Genomic DNA, 24937 nt, shown 5'->3' with positions numbered 1-24937 from the left:
GTTGGGTTTTGGCAGGGGTTGGGGGTTTGGGAGAGGGATGGAGCTTTGGCAGGGGGAGAAAAGAAGTGGGATGTAATCCAATTAAAACAGAAACTGCCAGGCACACTGAGTTTGTCCAGCATCCTCAGTGCTGATTTCAGTTCTCCAGTATTTGCAATGTTTTGCTTTCCTTTTTGCTTGCTGTGTCGACTGGTGATATACAGGAACTGACACTGACACACACACACACACACACACACACACACACACACACAGTATCCCCCTACAATAAAATAACAGCTGTTTTGTGATACTGAAAGCAACATTGGCCAATGGAACAGGAAAGTTGGCCAACTGATTGGCAGAGATAGTAAGTGATTGGCATGCTGGGAAGGGATCCAAAGCCCGGAAGCGTGCAGAATTCACTGTCAAATTTATTTTAAATGTTTTTATTTAACCTATTTTTCTAATCAACCTGTTCAGAGATGTTATTATCCACCGCTGGAGCAGGTGGTACTTTAAATTGGACCTACTGGTCCTTGGATCATTACTACTACACCACATTGGATCAGACCAGACAGCCATGCAAGCTATTTACCTGGATTGACTATATTGAATAGGCATCAATGAGACAATGCTGTGAGGTTTCGATGGAACAACAGCTCGGAGTCAGTAGAATTGCCTCTGAAGACGTCTGACTCCTAGGATCTGCTCAATCAATGGGGAAATTACAATATCTAATACTGCCTTTTGTAACACCTCTTCCTGGGACCGAAACCCATTCACATGGAGTAGCTGAATTATGCTATTAAAAATCCTGTATCAAACTGTTGTAACTACATGGGAGGAATCTGCTGACATTGCAGACGACAGTAAGTCACTGTACTTTGGCATGACCCAGAGGGGACACTCTGGAGACAATGTCAACACAAGAAGCAGGAACCCCGAGAGTGAGAATAACAGCCTCAGGCTCATCCTCAGGTCGGCCAGTTATAACTGGAGTAGTACAAACTACTTTACCACCTTGAGATTCAAAAGCAGATATTAACCCAGTGCGAGAATATAGTAATTTAAGAACTGTAAAGGTAACTTGGAAAGTTAAAGGGAAAGTTGGATTTCATTTAATTAATGTATATATCTTGTGTTTCACGATAACGAACCATGTTTCACGATGAACCACGTCTCGTGGTAAACTATGTCTCATTGTCAGTGTCCCAGCAGGTTAGCAGGTAAATCAGACACACAGGAAAACAACGCTTACAACTCACACAGGGCTGTACTGTACCAGACAGCAGTGTCTACACACTACCCCAAGAATGCCCCAGACATGACTTACACCGCCACAAACACGCCAGCGACAAAATACCCTGAGGCCCTATTCATTGTGGCTGACAACTTCAACCTCAAGCAGGTGATGCCAAAAAACCCCCAACGCATCTCCTGCCCCACCAGGGGGACTGAACATTCTAGACCACTGCTACACGACCATCAAAGACGCCTACTACTCCAACCCCGCTCACACTTCGGAAAGTCCGATCACAGTGCTGTGTTCCTCCTCCTCCCAGCTTACAAGCAGAAGCTGAAACGGGAGAATCCTTCACGAAACGAAGTACAGTGCTGGCCCGAGGGAGTGGAAGACTATCTCCGGGACTGCTTGGACTCGGTGGGCTGGACTGTGTTGAAGTGATCAGTGGAACATCTAGACGAGTACACCACCACCGTCACAGACTTCATTAGCAAATGCTTGGAGGACTATGTACCGTAGAAGTCAATCCGAGTATTCACCAACAGTAAACCTTGGATGAACCAGGAAATCCACTCCCTACCGAAAACTAGATGAGCAGCATTCAAGTCGGGTGACCCAGACCAATACAGGAAATCCAGATATGACCTCGGCAAAGCCATCAGGGAGGCCAAGAGGCAGCACCGGACCTAGTTAGAGGCCCAAACCTACCAAACAGACTGCCGCCATCTATGGCAAGGCCTAAACGACATTACGGGTTACAAAGTGAAGCAGAGCAAGATAGCAGACAAAGACACATCCCTCCCTGACACACTCAATGCTTTCTATGCTCGGTTTGTGCAGAATACCCCACTGGCCTGGCAATGCCTGCCCCGACAGCCCCAGACACACCTGTTCCCCCTGTCACCGCTTCAGAAATCAGATCAATCTTCCCGGGAGTCAGCCGAAGGAAAGTGACGGGCCCGGACGGTGTCCCCGGCTGAGCACCGGATCCTGTGTGGACCTACTGGCGGAGGTATTCACCGACATCTTCAACCTCTCCCTCCTACAAACCAAAATCCCCACCTGCTTTAGGAAGACCACCATCATCCCCGTACCTAAGAAAACACACGCAGTGTACCTTAATGACTACCGCCCAGTGGCTCTGACCTCAATAATCATGAAGCACTTCGAGAGGCTGGTCATGGTCCACATCAAATCCAGTCTCCCATCCTGCCTTGATTCCCTACAATTTGCCTATTGACATGACAGATCCACAGAGGATACCGTATCCCTAGCCCTGCACTCATCCCTGGAACATTTGGATAACAAAGACACCTACATCAGACTCCTGCTCGTTGACTACAGCTCCGCCTTCTATACCTTTTATCCACTCCAGACTGATCTCAAAACTGTGACCTTGGTCTCAGCTCCACCCTCTGCAACTGGATTGTCAGCTTTCTGACCCACAGACTGCAATCAGTGAGGATAGGTAACTACACCTCCTCCACAGTAACACTCAACACTGGAGCTCCCCCCCAAAGGATGCGTCCTCAGCCGCCTACTGTACTCCCCGTACACCTATCACTGTGTTGCCAAATTCTGAACGAACGCCATCTACAAGTTTGCTGACGATACCGCCATAGTGGGACGGATATCTAATAAAAATGAATCAAAATACAGAAGGGAGATAGAGGGCTTGGTGATGCGATGCAATGAAAACAATCTGTCTCTCAATGTTGGCAAAACTAAAGAACTGATCATTGACTCGGAAAGAAAGGAGGAGAACATGCCCCCATCTATATCAGTGGAACTGAGGTTGAGTGGATGCAGAGCTTCAAGTTCCTCGGAATGATGATAACCGACAACCTGTCCTGGACTTCCCATGTAAATGTGACAGTCAAGAAGATACAACAACGTCTCTTCTCCCTCCTGCAGCTCAGGAAATTTGACATGTCCATAAGGTCCCTCACCAACTTCTACAGATGCACCGTTGAAAACATACTGCTCGGGTGCATAACAGCCTGGTATGGCAACTGCTCTGCCCAGGACTGTAAGAAACTACAGAAGGTGGTGTGCACAGCCCAGACCATCACGAAAGCCAACTTTCTATCCAGGGCCTCTATTTACAGGGCTCGCTGCTGCGGAAAGGCAGCCAACATCATCAAAGACCCATCACATCCCGGTAATGGTCTCCTACAAGCTCTTCCATCAGGCAGAAGATTCAGAAGCCTGAACACACGCACAAGCAGGTTCAGGAACAGCTTCTTTGGCCATTATCAGACTGTTGAATGAACTCCAGCCTCAAGTACTATAACCTACAATGTAACCTGTATGCCTCTAAGACTTTTTGATCTGTACATCCTTTGCTTGCTGTGATCTGCCTGTACCACTCGTAAACAAAGCTTTTCACTGTATTTCGGGACACGTGACAATAAAATCAATCAATCTGACAGGACTGAATCATTCCCTTTCACCCACTGTGCACTGTGCATACATACAAATTGTTCTTTTTTAAGAATTTGTACCCTAAGATATCCCTGTCGCCTCCATGACATGCCCTGCCTAAAGTGAACTGAGGCTAATTGCAGTAACACAACCCAGTTTGAAACTGACCTTCACACTCAGTAAATGGGTGTTAAATTGACAATTGGTTATGTTTTAGAAACTAACTAATGTGGCCAAAAGTTATTATAGAAGGAAAGAATAGATTGTGAGAGCTTTTACAGATGTAGCTTTTTTTTTCTCTTTTATATCTTTTATATACCCTCTCCAGTTTAATAATATCCTTCCCATAACAGGGTGACCAGAACTACACACAGTAGTCCAGAAGAGGCCTCATCAATGTCCTGTACAACCCCAACATGACGTCCTGACTCCTACATTCAAAGATCTGAGCGATGAAGGCAATGCCTTCTTAACCACTCTGGCTACCTGTGATGCAAATCTCAAAGAATTTTGTACCTGAACCCCTAGGTCTTTCTGTTCTACAACACCTCCTAAGGCCCTTCTTTTAATTGCATAAGTCCTGCCCTTGTTTGTTTTATCAAAATGCAATACTTCACATTTATCCAAATTAAACTCTATCTGCCCCTCCTCAGTCCATTGACCCGATTGATCCAGATCTCTTAGTAATCTTAGATAGCCTTCTTCACTGTCCACTATACCACCAGTTTTGGTGCAAACTTACTAATCATGTCCCCTATATTTTCATCCAAATAATTTATATAAATGACAAACAAAAGTGAACCCAGCACCAATCCCTTTGGAACACTGCAGGTCACAGGCCTCCAGTCCGAAATACAACCCTCCATTACTGCTCACTGTCTCCTACCATTAAGCCAATTATGTATCCAATGGGCAAGCTCATCCTGAATCCCATGTGATCTATCTTTACTAGTTAGTCTACCACGCAGAATCTTGTCAAATCTGCCCTCATCAATCTTAATGGTTACTTCATTAAAAAATTTAATCAAGTTGTTGAGACACAAAGCCATGCTGACCATCCCAAATCAGTCCTTGCCTCTCCAAATGCATATAAATCCTATCTTTCAGAATCACCTCCAACAACTTCCCCACCACTAATATCAGACTCACAGGTTCTCAGGTTCCTCCTTACAGACTTTCTTAAATAAAAGCACAACATTAGCCACCGTCCAGCCCATTGGTACTTCACCCGTGTTTATAGATGATACAAATATTTCTGTAAGGGTTCCCGCAATTTCCTCCATAACTTCCCACATGTCCTGGGACACACTTGATTGGGTCCTGAAGATTCATCTATCATTATGTTTTCTAAAACATCCTTTTCTAAGTTTCCTCTTCTGGAAATGTGAACTGTTTCAACACAACAATATTTATTTCCCTGAGTTCTCTAGCCTCCATATCTTTCTTAATAGTACAAGTAAAACAGTGAAGTATTCATTTAATATCTCTCCCAACCCCTGAGGTTCAACACAAAGACAACTTCATTGATTTTTCAGGGGTCCTACTCTCTCTCTATTGAATGGTGGAACAGGGTCAAGGGGACAAAACAGCCTACTGCTGTTCCTATTTCATATGGTCTTTACTTTATTGCTTACATCTCTTAAGAAAAGCAGGGGGAAGTATTAATCAGATTTCCATTTCCAATCAACCCCATACAGCACCCCTCCAGAACAGAGGATTTGAGCCCAAATCCTTCTGGTGCGGAACCTGTGACACTATCACTGCACCACAACATCTTTTAAGTGAACAAGAAACCATAATCACTTCTCTCTCTAATGGAGAGATAATCTATCATGTATATTTTGAAAGTAACTACTCCACAAGTGTGGGGTCAGCTGTGGAGACAAGGCCTCTGTGAGCTACCACAGACAATATGGGAAATCAAACCCACATCACCGATAGTGCTTCAGTCATTTTGCTAACTGACCCCAACGTTCCTGTTTACAATATTTTCTGGTCAACCTGTTCACAGATGTTATGGCACACTTCTAGAGCAACTGGAGCTTCAACCTGGTTTTCTAGCCTAGAGGTAGGGACACTACCACTGCTCCACATGGCCACTTTAAGGTTGTGGCTTGATTCTTGCAGTTGTTGTGAATTTTCCAGGAAAAAATTATGTTATCAATGTTGCTGGCTCTTTCAGGTGACATGGGGAGACAGGCAGCCCTGTACTCTGTTATGGTCAGCCCAAACACCCCCAAAATATATTTATGTATTAATATATATCCATCAAGAGAAAACTCTGAGAGAGAGCGTAGCAGGGAGAGATGTATTGCAGCTTCCAAACCCAGCTTTAAGACCCCAGCAACTGCGCTACTGAAAAACTAAAACTAAAAGTCCTGACTCTGGGGGAGCTTGACCCCATCCATTCAAGCTGCTTCTTTTGTTCCAACTTTTAAAAAAACACCCCAAGGCCTCACAATCTGTTTATTTTATTGGATTCAAATGGACAACTGTGTGCTTCATTTTCAAAACCTTTCTTCAAAAAAAACCCAGGACAAAATACACCTCTTAAAACCATAGCATCGTCACAATTGGCCCATTTGAAGTAGGCCAATGAATGAAGCCTATACTGAAGGCCTGTTACCCAACACCAATTAGGGAGGGCTTATCGTTTGCTGAATTGCAGTCAAATGTGTTTAAATAGCAGAGGGGCTGCTCAGTTAAAACTATGCTTTCTTGGCTGGTTTTTCCTGTGCTGAGCAGTAGTTGTGTGTGGCCAGCTGGTTTGGTTGCTTTTCTGGGGAGACTAGCACCATGGATTCTCATCTTTTAGGGTAAGTAGTCTTTTTTTTTCCTGCTTGGTCTCTGCTTTGGTCTATGCTGTACTGTGAGCTAATTGCTCTTTCTCACTTCATTAGAGTGATATTACTCCTGGCAGTGTTGACCACACAAGTGAAAACAGACCCACCCCCTGGTAAGCCATATCCTGTTTTTTGACTTTCTTTCCAGACAAAGCAAAGATGAATGCCTGGGTTAAAGCATCTTTAGGGGCTATTGATGACTTCTCAAACTTGTTTTTGTATAAATAAACCTTTTTTTAATCTATTAATTCAACTCTTCCCCTCAAGGGAGAAGTATTAATACTCCTTGAATTTTCAAATATTTAAGCATCCTATTCTTCTCAGCACTTCAGTTAGTGGAATCTGGTTTGTTTCTCAATAGTTCCACTCCTGTCCCTGACTTAACCTACCCCATACATCCCAACTTTCCAGCCCATGTGGCACATTCAAACTAAAGTGAAGCCTTTAGCTGCACAATTCTGAGCTGGTCTAGCTGTGTTCCATTTGTTAAACACAAGGCATGTAGAGACCACTTGCCTGTTTAGACAATCAACTAGATCATGACTGGGTCCTCTTTTAAAAAGGAAAGTCTTGTTGTGGGGAAATGTTTGGCTTGATGAACTTTTTTATCTTGACCATAATCAATGGCCTTCTGGTCAAGTGAAAGAATTCCAAAGATTCACCTGCCCTGAGTGAAGGGATTCTGCACCTCAGCTCTAACAGGGCCAAACACTTGGCTGGAGGTTATCTCTAGTGTGCATCCCTCACCCCAAGGCCAGGGATCATCTCTCATCCATCCTGTAAGAATGTCTTAAGGTCTGAGTTTGCCTTGCTAACTATCATTGCCAGATTCCATATATTTGCCTCTTTATAAAGTGGCCACTGATCTGCTACTCCACCTAGTGAACTGTTGTGCTCTCCATGGCAAGTGTATCTTCCTTGGATAAGGAACAAAACTGCACAGGACTTCCAGTGCAGGTGTCAGACTTCTAAATGCAGCAAGATGCCTTGTTCCTGCACTCCAATCATACATGCAGCTAATAAGGTGTTTTGTTAGTGCTCCACAAATGCTAACACCACCATACCCTTTCAACAGTGGAACTCATCAATTCTTTCAAGGAATTTTTTTAACTCAACCTCTTTAAACATTCCCATACTAGGAAAGAATGTGGCAAATGACTGCATTTAAGTGGTCCACTTCCTTGTGAAGCTGCTTTAAGTATTCCTTAACTTGCATTGTTTACAATCCTTCCCCTAGGAAGTCACATTACCTCCCCAAAATGGGCCACCTACAAGGCTTTCACCTTCTGAAGGGTCTAGGCCCAAAACATCAGCTTCCCTGATCCTCTGCTGCTTAGCCTGCTGTGTTCATCCAGCTCTAAACCTTGTTATCTTGAGTAAGGAAATACTCCATCCACCTGGCTGAGTCAGACTTGTGGGGGAAAATAGCTGGGTCTAGTTTGGGTGCTGGCCCTGGGCCAATATTTCTTTTCTGCACTTAGAGTTAGTATGAAGGCCCAGTTCTCAAATCTTAGTTACTCCCCTATAGGATTAGTCAGAAATACCAACATCTGATGGCTCTCCCTGTATGCTGCATGTAACATCCTTTGACCCCAGACTTGTCACCAGTTTGAACTGCCAAAGGACCCACTTCCCTTCCACACCCCCCCTTGGAGCCTCAAATATATCAGCAATCTGTTTCTCTCTATATTGCCTGTTTGCAATCTGACTTTGCTCTGACTCCTGGTGGAGTAGTCACTCCACCCTAATGTCTGACTTGATCAATGTATCTATCCTCTATCTCTCTAAAGGAACTGTACAAAAAGAATGTCGCGACCGTTACTTCTACATCTGGATTGATAGAAGTTTCCTCTTGGGAAGAAACTGGAGCATTGATGCAAGTGGTGAGTTCCCCTGAAGTTGGATGAGCTCCAGGGCAATAGTTGTCAAATGACCTCTTAAAAGGTGAATTGCTTACTTGAGGAAGTGTTTCCTTGGAAACCTTAAATATCAAGGGGCCATTGAGACCTTTTGAAGGCTAACTCCAATGTAAGAATGTAGTGTCACTAAACCTACATTTGGTTTAACTTTGGGCACAAAGATTACAGCACAGGAACAGGCCCTTTGGCCCTCCAAGCCTGCACCAACATGCTGCCCATCACAACTAGAACCTCCTACCCTTCTGGGGACCACATCCCTCTATGCCTATCCTAGGCATGTATTTGTCAAGATGCCCTTTAAAAGTCACTAGTATCTGCTTCCACTAACTCCCCTGGCAGTGAGTTCCAGGCACCCACAACCGTCTTTTAAGAGAACTTGCCTCCTACATCACCTTTAAACCTTGCCCCTCAGACCTTAAACCCATGGCCCCTGGTAACTGACTCTTCCATGCTGGGGAAAAGCTTCTGACTGGCCTGTCTGTCCATGTCCTTCATCTTGCAGACCTCTCAGGTCTCCTCTCAAACCCCCCTCTTCCTCCAGTGAGGAGAACCCAAGCTTCTCCAGCCTCAGCATAGGTAATGCCCACCACACCAGGCAACATACTGGTAAATCTCTTCTGTACCCTCTCCAAAGCCACCATCTAGTAGTGTGGCAACCAGAATTGAACAACATTCCAAATGCAGCCTAACTAAGCTTCTATAAAGCTGCAGCTTTCTTTCCTAGAAAGGAGAACAACACACTTGGCTGGAGTGGTGCTAAAGTCAAGTTGAGGGCAGATTGTGCAAGGTCTCGATCACCAATGAATTCCCTATACCTGATCATCTTTGTATGAGTATCCACTAAGTTGGAACTTGAGTGGGAAAGGAACCTGGAAATGAAATCCCTTAATGTTAGTCAGACTGTCTATGGTGTGATAATGGAATGGGTTGCATGATTTCACTTAACATGGTCTAAATTGTCTTAACTTGCATCAACTAGTATGAATGTCCTGATCCTGTTTCTGATCATCCCCAACAGATGATTCTCAAGTCAAGATCCCACTGACACCCTGGTTTGCAGCGACATGTGGCTTCACTGTCACTTCAGATAAATGGGGAAATCTTGAGATCAGGGTTTCATTCCTTGCGTGTCTGGTTCAGAATGATGTGAGTAACCTAGCATCTACTTGAGGTATTTGGTGCTTTACACCTGTCCTGTGACCACAGGGCAGCAAGTAGTGTAATATACCTTGCTCTACAGTTTGCCAAGGGGTGAAATATATTAAATGTCTTCATCTAATTGCTCCCTTAGAGCTGAATCTATTGTATTGTGGTATTTGAAGGGGCCTAACCACAACATAGTCTTCAACTGAAATATTTTACCTCTTTATCAAGCCTTGTTGCTCAAGTATAGCTACCCAGATTACATGAGGGTTCTCTGGGTCCAAGTGAATATTTGAGTCAAGCACTCATTACACCTAACATCCTACTTGGATTTGGGAATGTCTGCATTGGCTCTTAACTGCCTAAAAATTTTTAGTTTGTTCACAATCTAACTGAATTTCATGTCCCACTTAAAGCTTCTACTTGGTTTCCAGTTCGCTTGCAACTCCAAGACCAGAGTTGACTAGGTTGGCTTTATTAACTTATTGAAGTCTAAGACCAGAGTCTGTCTTGTCCTCACTGACTTTGTAATGACATGGTGGACCACTGCATAGATGCAAAGTGAATCATGCTTGTATCTTGCAAACCAACTAAACTATAACAAGCTATCAAATTGACCTTTTAAGCAAACCTTCATCAGGGTTTTGAATAGCCTGCCACTTAAACACTGCCTGTTTTGTTCATCTCATCTAGAATGATGATACCTTTACATTAACCATGCACTTGAATGTTGAGAACCAGTTCATTCCTCATCTATTCTCCACTTCTACTTTCTCAATGACCTGTGGACTTGGCTATCACTGGAGCTCAAGAGAAATAGTTTGTGAAGAAAACTACATGGAGGTAAGATTCTTAATGTTGTGGTATTGGCCTGCAACTGTGGCCAGACCTTGTATTAAGTCCCTCCCCATCTGATGGGATATTATCTCACTGCAATCCTAATACAGACTGCAGCATAAACCAGCCACATGGCCAGTTGGCTATTAGCATTTGGGTTGGGCTGGGCTTCCCTCCCCACCCTACAGACAACCCTTTCCTAATTCAAAAGATGTGGGTGTTTCTGACTGGGCCAGCATTGACTACTTCAAGGTCACCTAGAGAAATTGGTGCTGTTCCACCTCTAACTGCACCTACCTGGTGTAGATGTACCCCCACAGTGCTGTTAGAGTTCCAGGACTTTGACCTAATATCACCTAGAGTTGATCTCTTGGGTTTGGAAGGAGCTCTTGGACTTGCAATGTCCCAAAAATACCCCATTAGCCCTGCTCAATACTGCCTCGCCTCAAACCTCATGGACTTTAATTCAGTGAAAGATTTTTTTCTTGGAGCTTTCCTCCAGAAGAAAATTCTCTTCCAGACCTGAAGGTATTGAATATTTAGAACTAATACAAGCTCCTTGACCTCACCCTCAAGTCACCTGAACAGACTAGCATAACCTAATGGATTGTTATTCAATTGAGGTATAAAACCTGACTTTGTTCCAAATAGGTCTCCGTCAGGAGGTTATTCCCTGGTATTGCTGAAGAGCAAATGGAATCTGAGGATTGGGAAGCAGTTATTCCAGCAGTAAGTTCCCATCTAGAAACATTTTAAGATAGTAAACCTGAACTTTGTCCTCTCTCACTGGCTGATTGTAAAATTAATCTCTCCAAATATTATGACCTGTAAAGCTTTCTTAACTCCCAAAGGACACTTCAATTGCCTGTAATTTGAATCCTCAGCACCTTGTGTTACTGCTGCTCCTTCAAATTTGAAGGAGCTGGCAACAGGATGTGTCCTTGTGTATATGGGACAAGTGCCAGAAACTAGGATTAGTGCACTTTTTAGTTCTAGCTACCTTTAGTGTAGACTTGATGAGCCAAAGGGCCTCTTCTACACTTGCATAGCTCTTTAAATGAATGGCCCTAGCTGTCTCTCCAACCAGTGAAAGAATTTGTATCAAGTCCAATCTGTAATTAGGACACTATACTCTTGAAGGACAAACACTAATTTTGTTGTAATTCTATCTGTCAGATAATGCCCTAAACTACTCATTGGGTGCCCTGGAGTTGAGGCTTGAGACCAGGGCTGAAATCCTGTGATTCATATAGTAATTAGCCACAATAACAAATAGCTCAGTTCTGAAACTCTTCCTAGCACTTTGACAAATATCATCTGACTCAGTTTTGAAGTGAGTTTGTAGGCTCTTGTATCAATAAGATCTAATCCAGAACTCTTCCAGGCTCAAGAGGCCATAACATCGGTGTGGCAGATTGTATTCCAAGTGGGTGAAGGGGAGAATCTGCAGCTGAAGACCATGACCACCACAGAAGCCCATTCCCTTGGCTATGGGATTAATACAACTGCTTCCAGAGTTGTGTTCCGTGCCCCTTACAACTCCACTGAATCCAGCATTATAATGGTAAGTGATTAGTTTGCATACCAGGGACTTCAAAATCCAAGACCACTGGGGCAGCAATCATGTTCAGAAGTGGAGTGAGACAGCACAAGTGACTATCATCTGACTGAAGTGTAACTAGTTTGGAGCTCTTCAACATGGGAATGTTGGCTTTGATAATTTTGAGTCATCAAATACCTTGAGCAGAAGAGCCCACTCAGCTCATCAAGTTGACTGTCTTTCTAACTGCCAATGACCTGCCCACTAACCTGAGTGCAATCCTGAACTAGTAACCACATCCCTATGGTTCACACTTTCCTGTGTTAGAAAATGGCCCTACACCATACAAAGCACAACCTGTCACTATGGGCCACTTCCCTACAAACTCCACCCTTTTGGTTGGATCCAGTCATCTAATTAAATCTCAATCTCCATCAGAATTGAGCTTGATACAAGCTGCTTCCTGAGTCAACCTTTGCTGCAGTCAAAGTTCAAGCTGTTGAAAGAGCAACATCCCCCAAGTAATGGGTGTTGATCCATCTAACTGCCTGAAGGCACAAGGATACCTTCTAATGCTTGCAAAAGCTTCTAACTTTAATTGTCTTCTTCCTAAGATTGACAACATGCCAGTTGAAAGCATTAAGGCAACAGTGTTCTACAAGCAAAGATGGTTGATCCTGTTAGTTGACAGCTCTACTGCTTGTCCAATTGGTAAGTTCTTGCTCATGTATATCCTGTCTGCTTCAGCATTCAACCATCAAACCTCTGGTTGATTCCCCCATGAGGGTAACTGACTTGGATATTAAATTCAAACTTGGGCCAGAATTGGCAATTAAGTACTTTTTTTTCCTCTTAGGCCATGGAATCTTGAAAGACAACCAGCTGGTGTGGCCCACACCCAGGATTTTAGAGCCACTAGTGTTCCCTGCCAATATCACTGCTGACATGATAACCATGGGTGTAGAAGGGAAATTTCTAGATGATGAGACTCTCCAGAGGAGGGGTTACAACTTGCACATCAATGAATCTGTCATTGCCATTGTCATCCCAGTTGGAGCAGTGGGAGGCTGGAGTAAGGTATGTGGTCTTTAGAAATTAAACTGACTTGTTCCCAAGTGCATGATCCAAACTTTGACTTGTCACAAGTGTATTGCCACTGCAGGGATACAGATAACAACCACCCAGACCTGGATTCCTGTAGTTGAACACAATCACTATTTCTTACTCTTCACTGACTTCCCCTTCAGCTTGGTGGTGGCACTTAACTTTCAGCTGATTCAGCAACACCAGACTAGTTTTATCTCCCTTAAGGGTCTGTGCTACCCACTCCTGAGCACTAAGTTAACCTCCCATGATATGGTCAAAAAGCAGCCATTCTAGGCTACTGAATTTTACTGATCTGAGTAAACAAAGATACTAATCATTTAAGGGCTCCAGACCTAGAAAATGCCAACTGGCAACTCCCTCCTGCAGTATCACAAACAAGATTGAGGATTGTCAACCACTTGTCTAAGTGGGTATTTGGGCATCTCCCTCAGTTTCCCTCTTGCATCTGTTTGTTATAAGTGGTTTAGTCTAGAACACCTGTCTTCCACTATCAGACTTGGGCTGAAGGGCCTTTGACTTCATGCCATCAAACCCAAATACTAAGTTGTTTAACCAGTGACTGAACAACTAACCTGTTTTCATAACTTGGCCTCTTTTAAATTGCATAGTGCAAACACTATTGCACTTCCTTTTACCACTCTGGCTCCAGGCCAATGAAGTCCCTTGCACTTTTGTGCTTACTAGGCACCACTTAGCCATGCATTAGCTAATCCATCCTGATCTATTCTGCTTAACCTCTCATACAGTTCATCTTTTTTCCCTCCAGAGCCATGTAAGTAATAACACCTATGGGATCATCTATTCCATCCACTTGCTTCTGGAACATCAGTGGCTGGATCACCTACAGGAACTGACACAGCATAGGGTGTATCGCCTAGTATCAACTCCCTTCATACCAAAAATTCCACATGTCATTGGTAAGTCACATGCAACTTTCAAACTGCAGTCTTAATGTTCTGTAAGCTGGCTCAGTTATATTCTGAGCCAACTTTCCAATAACTGACAGTTTCCAGTCTTGGATTAAGAACACTGGACTAGGATACTAAGAGCTCCCTGTAATCTGAGAACACTAGGATCTCTTTCATACAGAACCTGAGGCTTCTCCAGCTTTAAATGAAAGCTGACCCAAGATTTGCAGTCTTCCTGTCAACACTGACTAAATGTCTAACAGAATTTGGTTTCCTTCCCCCGCCACCAACTCCTTGTACTAGTGGGATTGGGGCCCATCTTTCCACTTTTTTCTCCCCACCCCCCAACAACCTCCAAGCAGTTTGAGACTTTCCTACATAGCTTAATCCCTGATTATACACAATGGATTCAGATTACCTTGGAGTATGCAAGGACTTTTTGTCAGCAAAAACAAACTTCAATATAATATTGTTTTCTAGATACTGATCCTACACTTCCTAAGGAACACTTCAACATCACAGTGGGGCTATTCCTTCCTGATGTGGAACTGGTGTCCATTACAGTGGCTGGCAAGAATCTCTCTGTCAATGACTTGAAGAAACATGGCTACAACATTTACCCAACTGTTTATCCTAATGATACTGTGGCCTTCACTGTAGTGGTGGATGTTGGGGCTCCATTCATAAAACAGCAGGTAATTTCTAATGTCTACAATTGGTTTTACACCACACAAAACAGATGCTTGGCAAGCATCTATCACCTGATCTGCCTTTATGATCCTTTCCATTACTTCACAAAGCTGCAGAGTACTTCACTCCAACATGCCCCCATCTTGAAACAAATCAAGTCCCTGCCTTGACTAAGCAAATACTTCACACAAAGAATCACTCTTGATATGAACAGTGCTTACCACCTGTGATTTTGGCACAAGTAACTACTAATTGTGTAAAATGGCTTACAATCTGAGCCATAATCACAACTTGTGGCAGTTATGATAGAACTCCTTGGAATAAGACCATGTGCAGTTCAAGAATCTCCATAGGAGGGATAAAGAACACTGAAGGGTGCAAATGCTGCCCAGGAAGCTGAGCTTCTGACTAGACACTCAGAACAGTGGGCAACAAATGCTTAAAATTGAAGGGCTTATCTAGGGTAGACATGAAGAAATGTCATTGGGCAAGCCAATGACTAGGGTTCTTAAGGAAATCTCACCTAGAGGGTGTGGGAATCCAAAACTTGCTGCTAATAATAGTAGTAGGGGCAAACTTCCTCAATGATGTACTTGCAAGTGCATATATAATCCAAAAGGCTAGGGGGGGGGGGGGGCCAAGTGCTAGCAACTAACTGAGCTAATAGCTAACAAGGTATAGAGCTAGATGAACACAGGCCAAGCAGCATCAGAGGAGCAAGAAGGCTGATGTCTTGGGCCTAGACCCTTCTCCAGAAAAGACCCTTCTGAAGGGTCTAGGCCTAAAACATCAGCCTTCCTGCTCCTCTGATGCTGCTTGGCCTGCTGTGTTCATCCAGCTCTACACATTATCTTAGATTCTCCAGCATCTGCAGTTCCTACTGTCTCTGACCTATAGGTGGCTTTTGACAACTATGGGCTAAAGTAGCCCTCTGACCCTCTTCAGGATGTCATTGAGATCTTGACTATACAAATTCATCTCTCCATCCCCTCCCCACCCCTGAACCAATGCTTACCCAGCTGATCAATTCTTGCTAAGAACAGCAACAGTAGTCATTTTCTGGCTTTTAAAATAGCTGCATCTCAGACTGAACTCTTTGCCTTGAATAGGTGTGGCTGGGTTCTAGACCTCTTGCAGACAATCCTTCTACCATCAAGACCCCCTCTGCTCTTAATCACATCTTTAACTCAGGCATAGTTTAACACTTCCTCAAACCACCATTCAGGTATCTAGTCTTAAGTATTAAATGCTTCCAATTTTCACCTTGCAGTAATACTCTGCACACCAATCCAGTCATGGCCTCCACTGTAACAAGCATTTCTTCAAGGTTGCTTCCAGCAATCTTGGTTGTCTTGTATACTCACATTCAACCCACACTGGGGACACTCACATCCTGGTATGTCAGACCTGCAATCTCTCTTTCTATTCCAGATGCAGTAAACTCAATTTTCCCACAATCCACTGGCTTGATCATTCCTTGGCAAGTATAGCAAACTTGGGCATCCACATCCCTCTTAAACAATTGAGGCCCTAGCTCTGATCCTTATGGCATCAACCACTGGTGAAGTGGACAAACACTTTGGCATGAATAGATTGCCTTGCTGTAACTCAGCTGCATGCCATAGTCTGTCAACTAAGCTTACACTTCATCAAATACTACAATCTACAGTACATCCTCCCTGCCCCACTTCTCTTATCCAGAGTACCTCTTCTACTTGACTGCAATTGACTGATCTAATGTTCTCATTGCAAACACATGGGCCTGTGTTTTTAACCTGCCATAGTTCTGAGCTTTGTTCCTGTTTTTAATACTTCTAGTACCTGTATGATGACATCAGAAGATACACCATGAACATTACATTAAACTTTGCTACAATACCAGACAATGAGACCTTCACCACACCAGTGGTAGTCACAGTTGATGTGCATGATGTTGGTGAGTACTAGCTGGTTTGTTTCCTTCTCATCTCTAAAGTTCCTGAGAAGCACTTGAAAATATTGTAGCCCAACATAATGAACATATCCCTGGGGCTCAGACTAGAAGAACATAACAGGTCCTCTCATTGGATGAGGTCTCCTGTTCTAGATCAAATCTAGTCAAAACCACTAGCAATGGTCTAAGCCCATCTGGCTTCCTATGGAAGGAAATCTGTTCCTTGCTGACTCTTATCTACACAACTCCAGATCTGCAACAATCGGCCAACTCTAAATTGGCCAGCAGGCAGTCAGGAATTTGCAACTGACTTGTATCAACCAGATGTTGACCACACAGTATCTCTGACACTAATATCTTTCTTCCAGTGCTGCCAGTTATGTTGGGACATTGTCTTAATAATACCCTCTACCTGCTCCTGAAACATGGTAATCTGGATCACTACTGGCTTCCTTATGTAGCTGATGAGCCTCTGACCTATGAACTAGCCCAAATGAATGGTTACATGGCCATAGAGAATGGTACACACTTTTCCTTGGAAGTTCCCTTCACTTCTCCAGGAGTTGTTCATGAGGTACTCATTTAAATAACTCTTAAAACAAATCCCACTAGCATATCTCAGTCACTGTTCCACTGGCTAAATCACTAACTGTGCTCCTCAGGAAGTTTCTCTGCATGAATTGCAAGCAAGGATTGACTTCAAGCTTAAGGACAACCAGACACTGAAGGTTTACAGTAGCTTCTCAGTCCAATGCAACTTCTTCATCCCCCAAGAGGAAGTATTGGGTAAGATGTCTGGATGAATGGCAGAATATAGTGCTGCAGGAGCCTCTCAACTAAACTTTGAAGCAAGACAAGTAATCATCTTGTGTAAAGATCAAGGCCTGATAAGCATCATGTAACACATTGGATCTGTCTATTCCAATTTCTAAAGTTTTGTAACATTTGAAGGGTTTACTTCAGAGTGGGGAAACAAATGGGATACAATCTAGGACTACTACATTAGCCAATGCAAAAAATGATATGTTCAATCTGTCACTATTCCAGTGTGCTTCCAAAATGGTACTGTGGCCATCACTGTCAAGCCATCAGTCACCCTTCCAGAGCTTGATGTTGACAAGCTGGTGCTAAGAGATCCCAAATGTGGGCCCAAAGAAAAAGATGCAACAAAGGCACTCTTTGTGTTTGATATCAACTCCTGTGGAACCACTGGAAGGGTAAATAACCTCTTTAAAATGTTGTCCTCTAAGTTAGTTGGGTGTTGACTCAGCCCCAAGACCTCTAGCTTTTAATCTGTCCAGATTCCACTATTTATAAGTAGTCATCAAGCCTCCAATTCCACTTAGATGCAGTGGAAAGTACTAGATTAAACAATACAGTATCTCTAGCAGCACAAATTGCTATGATCCCATAGGATCATGGGGGCTGCTCAAATAGGTCATTGCATCCACATACCTTGGGTGAAGTCTTACAGGTGAGACTTTAGAACTCATTCAATGTGAAAATTGAACACAGCAGCACTACACCACCACCTAACTTGCCCAAACTTCTGCCATGCATCTGGTGAGTGGCCTAATGTCTATACTTTGACTTAGTCTGGTCCAATAGAACATAGTCAGGCCCTCCAGCCCACGAAGTTGTGCCAGACCTTTACCCTAAAGTCTGTCTATTCCCCCTCCCCTAGCTTGTACTAGCATCCATATGCCTACCTAATATTCACTTGAATGCTCCCAATGAGGCCAACTCCACTACCCTCTGGCAATGCATTCCATGCCCCTACCACTCTGAGTAAAGAACCTGCCTCTGTCTCCCCAATATCTACCTCCTTTCACTTTTAAACTACCCACTCAAGACCCTAGGAAAAAGTCTGACTGTCCACTCTATCTATACCTCTGATCATTTTTGTATACCTCTATCAAGTCACCTCATCTCTTCTTAAGAGAAGCCCTAACTCTCAACCTCTCTCGAGACCTTGCCTCTATTCTAGGCAACATCCTGGTAAATCTCCTCTGCACTGTTTCTAATGCTTCCACATCTTTCCTGTAATGAGATGACCAGAACTGGACACAATACTCCAGATCTGGACAAACCAGGTTTCTGTAGCTACAATACTCCAATAGCTGCACCTTGAATGATTGTCAAGCCATGCCACTATTTCACCTTGGCATCTGCTGTTTCACCTTAGGCTGGTTTATACAGCTGTCCATTCCTCTCCTGGTTACAACTCTTTCCCCCTCCATTGCTCACTGGCTGCAAATCTTGCAGTAGCTCCACTCCTAACAGCACCAATGAGAACCGTCTGAACCTCACGTCCCTTTGTTTTAGTATGTATTCCAGAAAATGCATTTGTAGTGTTTCTGATCTGACATCTGAACATGATCTCTAATCCAGATCACACAGGATTTTGTCATCTATGAGAATGAGATTGTGTACTTGAGAGAGGCCATCCCAATCAACTTTCCCATAATAACCAGAGATCCTGACTACAGGTAGGAAAAACTTACCATCACTTCAGCATTATTGTCTATGGCACATCCTTGTGCTCCACTAAAACTGGGGCAAGAGATTAGTGACTTTGCTTAACAATTCAACAGTAATGCACCTCCCTCTTTACCAGAAAGCTGCTAGTAACAGCTTGTCTCCTCTCTAGGTTGACCATCCTGTGCCGTTATCCAGTCAATGAGACCCTGACCATCCAAGCACGGTTTGGCCATATCCCTGTAGGATTCCAACTTCCTGATGGTGTGCCACTGGTCAGACATCCCCTGAAAAGTAAGGAAATTGGCCTTTTTCTTAAAGGGGCTCAAACTTATCTGCATCCAATTACATGATTTTTCTTCTTCCAGGTGAAGAGAAGAACACTCTGAAACTACATGCAAGGCTGGCACGAGGTACTGGGATTTGTTAGGGGACCCTTTACAAACTTGAGTGAAACCATAACTTGCAGCTTGGTAAATACTAGCATAGGCCAGAGGTGGGTGGTACTGATGCCTCAGCATCAGGGACCTGGGTTTGTCCCTACACTAGTCTGTGTAGGTTTCTTCCAGGCACTTGGACATCTTCACAACAAAGATGTGCTGGTTAGGTGGATTGGAGCCATTCAGTGTGGTCAATGTCAAATGAGTGGGTTAGATGCACTTCCCACAAGAAAATCAAATGGGGATGGTTTAGGTCATCCTTTAGTGAGGGACTCTCCAATAAGGACTCTCCATCCTCAGTTCTTCCCCCACAAACATCCTTAACCCTATCAATACTCTTCCAGGTTAAAACCATCAAATTGTCTTTCTTGAGCCAAGCACATCCTTGGTGCCCTATCCTTTTTTCATTTTCCTATATAGGCACAAATTACTACATTACCAAGAAATCCCAACATTGTCAGGCACAAGACTAACCAACTATTGGGCCTTCAACCCTGCAATCAGTCTCAGCCTTGTAGCCACCCTGTGTGCAATGGATTGTAGGCCCACTTTGATCCCAATAAGTAGTCTTGCATGCCTTCAACTTGATGTACTTGTCTAACATGTCCCACTTGGTCCCATCTTGTCAGACTTGTCCTACACCAGCTTCTACAAGGATGAAGACTACCCAGTACCTTTCCACTTGAATCAACCACTCTATTTTGAGATTGAGCTATACAACCAGAATCCCAATGTTGAATTATTTTTGGAAAATTGCTGGGCAACACCATCTGAGGAGCTGGCTGGACAGCCACAATGGGATATTATTGTGGATGGGTAAGTGGCTACTACAATGTTGTAGTAAAACAGTTTAACAGATCAAACAACCACTGGTCATGGACAAGATTAGACACCCCTCTAAGATAGCCCAGGCTTTAATCACTTAAAGGTAAACTTAGTGCTGTGTTCCAAGTGCAATTCAACTGGTCAATGAGATTTTAATTGTCAAATCCAACAAGGAATTGGAATAACTCAGTTGGTTTAGGGGGTGGGGTGCTGCAGGGAACAGTAATAGTACCTGATACAAGTTTGTTGATCCAAAACAGTAGCACAACATCCTAGCAAAGTTTCTCATGCATAATCAGCAGAGAAACTCCATCTTCTAGCTTCCTTTTGAGCTTCTAAACACCAGATTCTGTCCTATAGACTCTCTAGCTAAACCTAATGACTAAAGGTTAAAAATCCTAGTCTGAGCTGGCTGCATCCATGCAGGTTGCTTCATTGTTCCAACTCTTAAAGCCAAACACTTTACTGACTTTCCAAGAATATAGCTCAGTGCCTGTCAACTAAGGACAAACCTCAAAGCCACAGCATGCTACCAGATCATCTAAAAGGCTAAGAATCTAAAGGTAATCCTAGTGAGTGAGATACTAGTTAAACTAGCTGACACTGCAGTGGTCATGAACTGCTTATCCAGCAGATACTCCATCTAAATGGATATAGGCTACCCTCTCTTCCTACAACCTAGTCTAATCCAATGTACAATGGATTAGTAATCTTGTCTCTCTTCTATTTATCTGCCCCTCAATGCTTGACTACCCTGTAATTCAGACTCCTTCCAGGTCATGCTATTCAAAAACTTCAAGAAGTGAGTCAACCTCACTCCTGGAATCTCTATCATAACCATGAAGTTGGTCTTTAACCCTACAACCAGCTAGATCTTGGCTTGTGCAGTTTTAATCCCATTAATTCAACTCCATTACATATTTGGTACAGGACACTATCATTTGGGGCAAAGGTATTTTCAGTCTGCATGTTGCACTCAGATGTACTTCTCCCTCTAGCTGTGCAAACCGCATGGAGACCTACATGAGCACCTTTCTCCCAGTTATCACGAAGGATGTGAAGAACCCTTCTTCTCTGAAGAGGTTTGAAGTCAAGACCCTTGTCTCCAATAACTCTGGATTGGAGGGTCTGGTAAGCATTAGACCAGTCAGCTAAGCTGCTGAGAACTTTTAGCTTGTGCTTATTCAGTGGCCTCTTCTCCTCCCCCTCTCCTAGGTGTATTTCCACTGCAATGTAGCAGTTTGTGATCTGAGCAATGAAGGTTCCTCTTGCAGAAGGATATGTTCTCCAAGCAAGAAGGGAGGTAAGGTACCAGCCATCAACTGGTGATTGCATTTGTCCTTCCACTATTAAAATATCACTGATTCAATTTGATAATATCACTAGAAATGGGTAATGCCACTTCTTGCACCTTTAGACCATCCTAACTGCAGTTTCCTGCAGACTAGCATCAGTAATCTTGCAAGATGCCTCTGTAGCCAGGGTTATGAAATGGTTCCTTCTGAACCTGCATGTGGTTCCAGAGCCTGGATATGGCTTCATGTACAAGTCTACATGTGCCCAAAACAAGTGGCATTCTAACTTGAGTCTAGGGATGAACCTAAATAGGTTCTGGAATCCAGAACCTATTTAGTGTTCAAGGAGTCAAGGTTTCTTCCTAGTTTTAGGGGATACTTTTTGAATGGTAAGCTAAAACAAAAGAACTGTAGCTCCTGTGGTTAGGAAAAATGAACCAAGCAAAGCTGCTAGAAATGCTTGGCAGGTGTAGCAGCTTTTTTCTTAATGGTATTGACTACTTATCCTCTTTCCTAACTTTGGGTTTTATTTCTCTTCCCTTCCTATCCTCAGGCCACACAATCTCTCACTCAACCAGAGAGTTGCATGGTGCTGTATCCTCAGGCCCTATCAACATCCTGACCCCAGGAGTGAGTCAGTCTCCACATGAGACCACTGGTAAGGCTAAAACTGACTTCTGCTAATAAAGCAAATGTAACAGTCAGGTGAATGACATTGGGGTTAAATGCCATTTCAAGGGGGCAGACTTTCAAGCAAAAGGATGCTCTGAAGTCTCTGGCTGATGGCCTAGTCAAAATGCCACATTGACTAATTGCTAAATCTTATTTATTATACATGGCACTTTCAAGATGTGTCTACTTGCCAAAGATGGGTCATTGTTTTGAACCTTCACCCTTGCTGCAGATATGACTTTCTTCTTTTTCTTCCAGGATCTCTCTGGAAGTTGTCCCGGGTGGTGTTAATTGCTGTTGGTGTTGCTGTAGTGAGCAGTCTCTTGCTTCTGGCTGTGGCTTATGCTATAAAATCCAGGTGCTACTGAACACATGAATAAAGAACAAACTAAATCTGCAAATGTATTTTGTACTTGAGTATTCTGTACTCTAACAGTGGTTTCTGTCTAGGTGGGAATGGTGAGTGACTGTCACTTGTCTTTTGATAGACTATTCCTTTAACTTACTGGCTTCCTCTGGCCTAACTTTTTTGCACTTTCTATCACTAATATTCCCCCTTGAGTTAGTACCAACATCTTTCCAAGATGTTGGATCTACCTGAATGTGTTTACTTGCCACAATGAAGATTAGCCCTGCAGAGTCTAGGACTACAAGTTGTGATGGGATTTTCCTTAGAAGGACCAAATAGCCTTTGGCAAAACTTGTTTTCTCCTAGATAATCTTCCTTCCACATGAGTCAGTACCAGCCACCACTTACCCTAGGAGGCTAAGAGTTAGATCCTCTTGCTGTGGATCTACAGTAGCACCTTCCTTGCCAGACCAGGTAAGAACAGCTTTGCCTCCCATAAAGACAGTCTGGCACAGAGCTGACTAGATAGCTGCATCTGTGGTAGCCTGTAATTCCCAACTTCTAATTGACCATGGTGATTTTCAGAGTTAACCAAACATTAACTGTGGTGTTCTGGATTAGTGACATTGCTACTTCACTGACCCTTGACTTGTAGCAAAAATGCAAATGGCAGTTCCCACAAGATCAATCCCACTAGATACTAACTAGAACAAGTTGAGAACTCTTGATCATGTGTGGGCTACATGGTGACCTCACTGCCCCAACTAACAGCAGCAGACATCCCTCTTTATCTTCATTTCCATGTTGGTTGCTGACTTCAAACCATTTAACAATGGGCACATGCACTAAAGCCATTATTCCAAATCTTCCACACATTCCCTTGTCCTAGAACAGGACAACACAAGCACAGTCCTTCAAGTCTGACATCTCTTGCAGGTATCAGGGGTTGAAGTCACTTAAGTTTAGTAGGACACCCACCCCAGCCCTGGCTAGTTCAGCATTTAACTTTTCCTCCAGGAATCCATGCTGACATCCACCTACTGATGTTGGATGGGTACAACTGTTACAGACAGCAATGCTGCCATAAGACTAATGGAGAGGCTCCATGAATGAGCTAGTTGTTCATCAGAATTCCTAGCCTCTGAACTAGTCTGTTTTTGCCACAAAACAGCTGGTCTGATTATTCTGGCAGAACATTATGGCAATAAGTCTCTTGACTATAACAGGAAAGTTGGTCACCATCCCATTAAATGGGCTGCTCAGCAACATTGGATGCTGTCTCTAGGAAGAGCTTTTCCAATAGCAGAACAATATTGCTGACTAGATGTACACTAGCAAACATGCTGACTTCAAATTGATTGCAGTGGAGGTAATTGGATTCCTTTAAGAGTAAGAACTCATGCAGTAATGTCCAAGCTGTAAATATCAGTCAGCTCAGACTTTTCCAGTTTGGAGTTGTACCTAACATGGGGGTTCCTTTTTGAATGCAATTTTATTGGAGGCTCCTTGTGGGATTTTCCAAATGCTGGCTTTAGTAGCTTAAAATTATAGTCTTGGTCTGAGGAGCTGAGTGACATCTCGTTCCAACTGGACCCATGAGCAGCTTTTAATTGACAATTGTAGTTCAAGGTCCAAGTTAATGACCCACTGGCTTTCCCCACTCAGTGGCCATGTTTGATTTGTGAATGAGTCCTAAGTGTCACTCATCCAGGCTGATTCTTGTATCCAGCTATACCAGAATGCTGTCACCTGGGCTAATTCAATGGTGTAAGACAAGAGTAGTGCTACTGGGGCCTGCAGTGTTGACCAATATTTGCCACTTAAATTCCTTGATTACTAAATTTCTGGTAGCCTCCAGCACAAAGCTATAATGGATCATCTATTCAGCCTTGCCTACTATTTCTAATGAGATGGTCATGCTGAAATTGCATGTAGCAATCTGTGGCACTTCAACCTACAGAGGTTTTGTTCCACACTAGATGTGGCAGGGCTACAGATCTTGGATTCTGGGGTTGGTCCAAGCTGCTTCAATCTTCCAATGCAAGTATTGAACCTTAACTCAAAAGTAAAGCCATGTTCAAGGTTCCTGGCACACCTTCCTGCACTCCTTTAATTGTGGCTTTTTCCAATACCCCATGCCCATCAGGCTAGGGGTATGTACCAGGTCCCTTAAGGAAAGATATACTGATATGGAGACAATCCAAAGGAATTTCACTAGGCTGCATTCCTAATGTTTGGCCAGGTTTACCCATTCCCTCCTGTTATTGCTCTTTAAATTACAAAGGCATTTCCTTTTGGGGTTTTGGTTG

At 43.4% G+C, this 24937-nt stretch overlaps 1 protein-coding gene across 1 annotated transcript; it reads left to right on the top strand.

Annotated features, from left to right (window-relative positions):
• Window positions 1-6346: 6346 nt before the first annotated feature.
• LOC109920761 lies at window positions 6347-22680 on the top strand. The gene is made up of 23 exons (XM_048619960.1): window positions 6347-6465; window positions 6550-6605; window positions 8283-8375; window positions 9430-9557; window positions 10248-10397; window positions 11043-11120; window positions 11776-11955; window positions 12546-12642; window positions 12788-13008; window positions 13805-13955; window positions 14427-14641; window positions 16455-16572; window positions 16938-17143; window positions 17232-17355; window positions 17617-17786; window positions 18961-19058; window positions 19220-19341; window positions 19416-19460; window positions 20117-20303; window positions 21311-21443; window positions 21528-21615; window positions 22161-22265; window positions 22538-22680. The coding sequence occupies exons 1-23, from the start codon at window positions 6446-6448 to the stop codon at window positions 22645-22647; spliced, it is 2895 nt and encodes a 964-aa protein (XP_048475917.1). The 5' UTR covers window positions 6347-6445; the 3' UTR covers window positions 22648-22680.
• Window positions 22681-24937: the final 2257 nt, after the last annotated feature.

Source organism: Rhincodon typus, chromosome 45 (assembly GCF_021869965.1).
Source record: "Rhincodon typus isolate 14 chromosome 45, sRhiTyp1.1, whole genome shotgun sequence".
Classification (NCBI taxonomy): Eukaryota; Metazoa; Chordata; class Chondrichthyes; order Orectolobiformes; family Rhincodontidae; genus Rhincodon; species Rhincodon typus.
The sequence above is the reverse complement of the archived record's forward strand: the minus strand, read 5'-3'. Positions and strand labels throughout refer to the sequence as shown.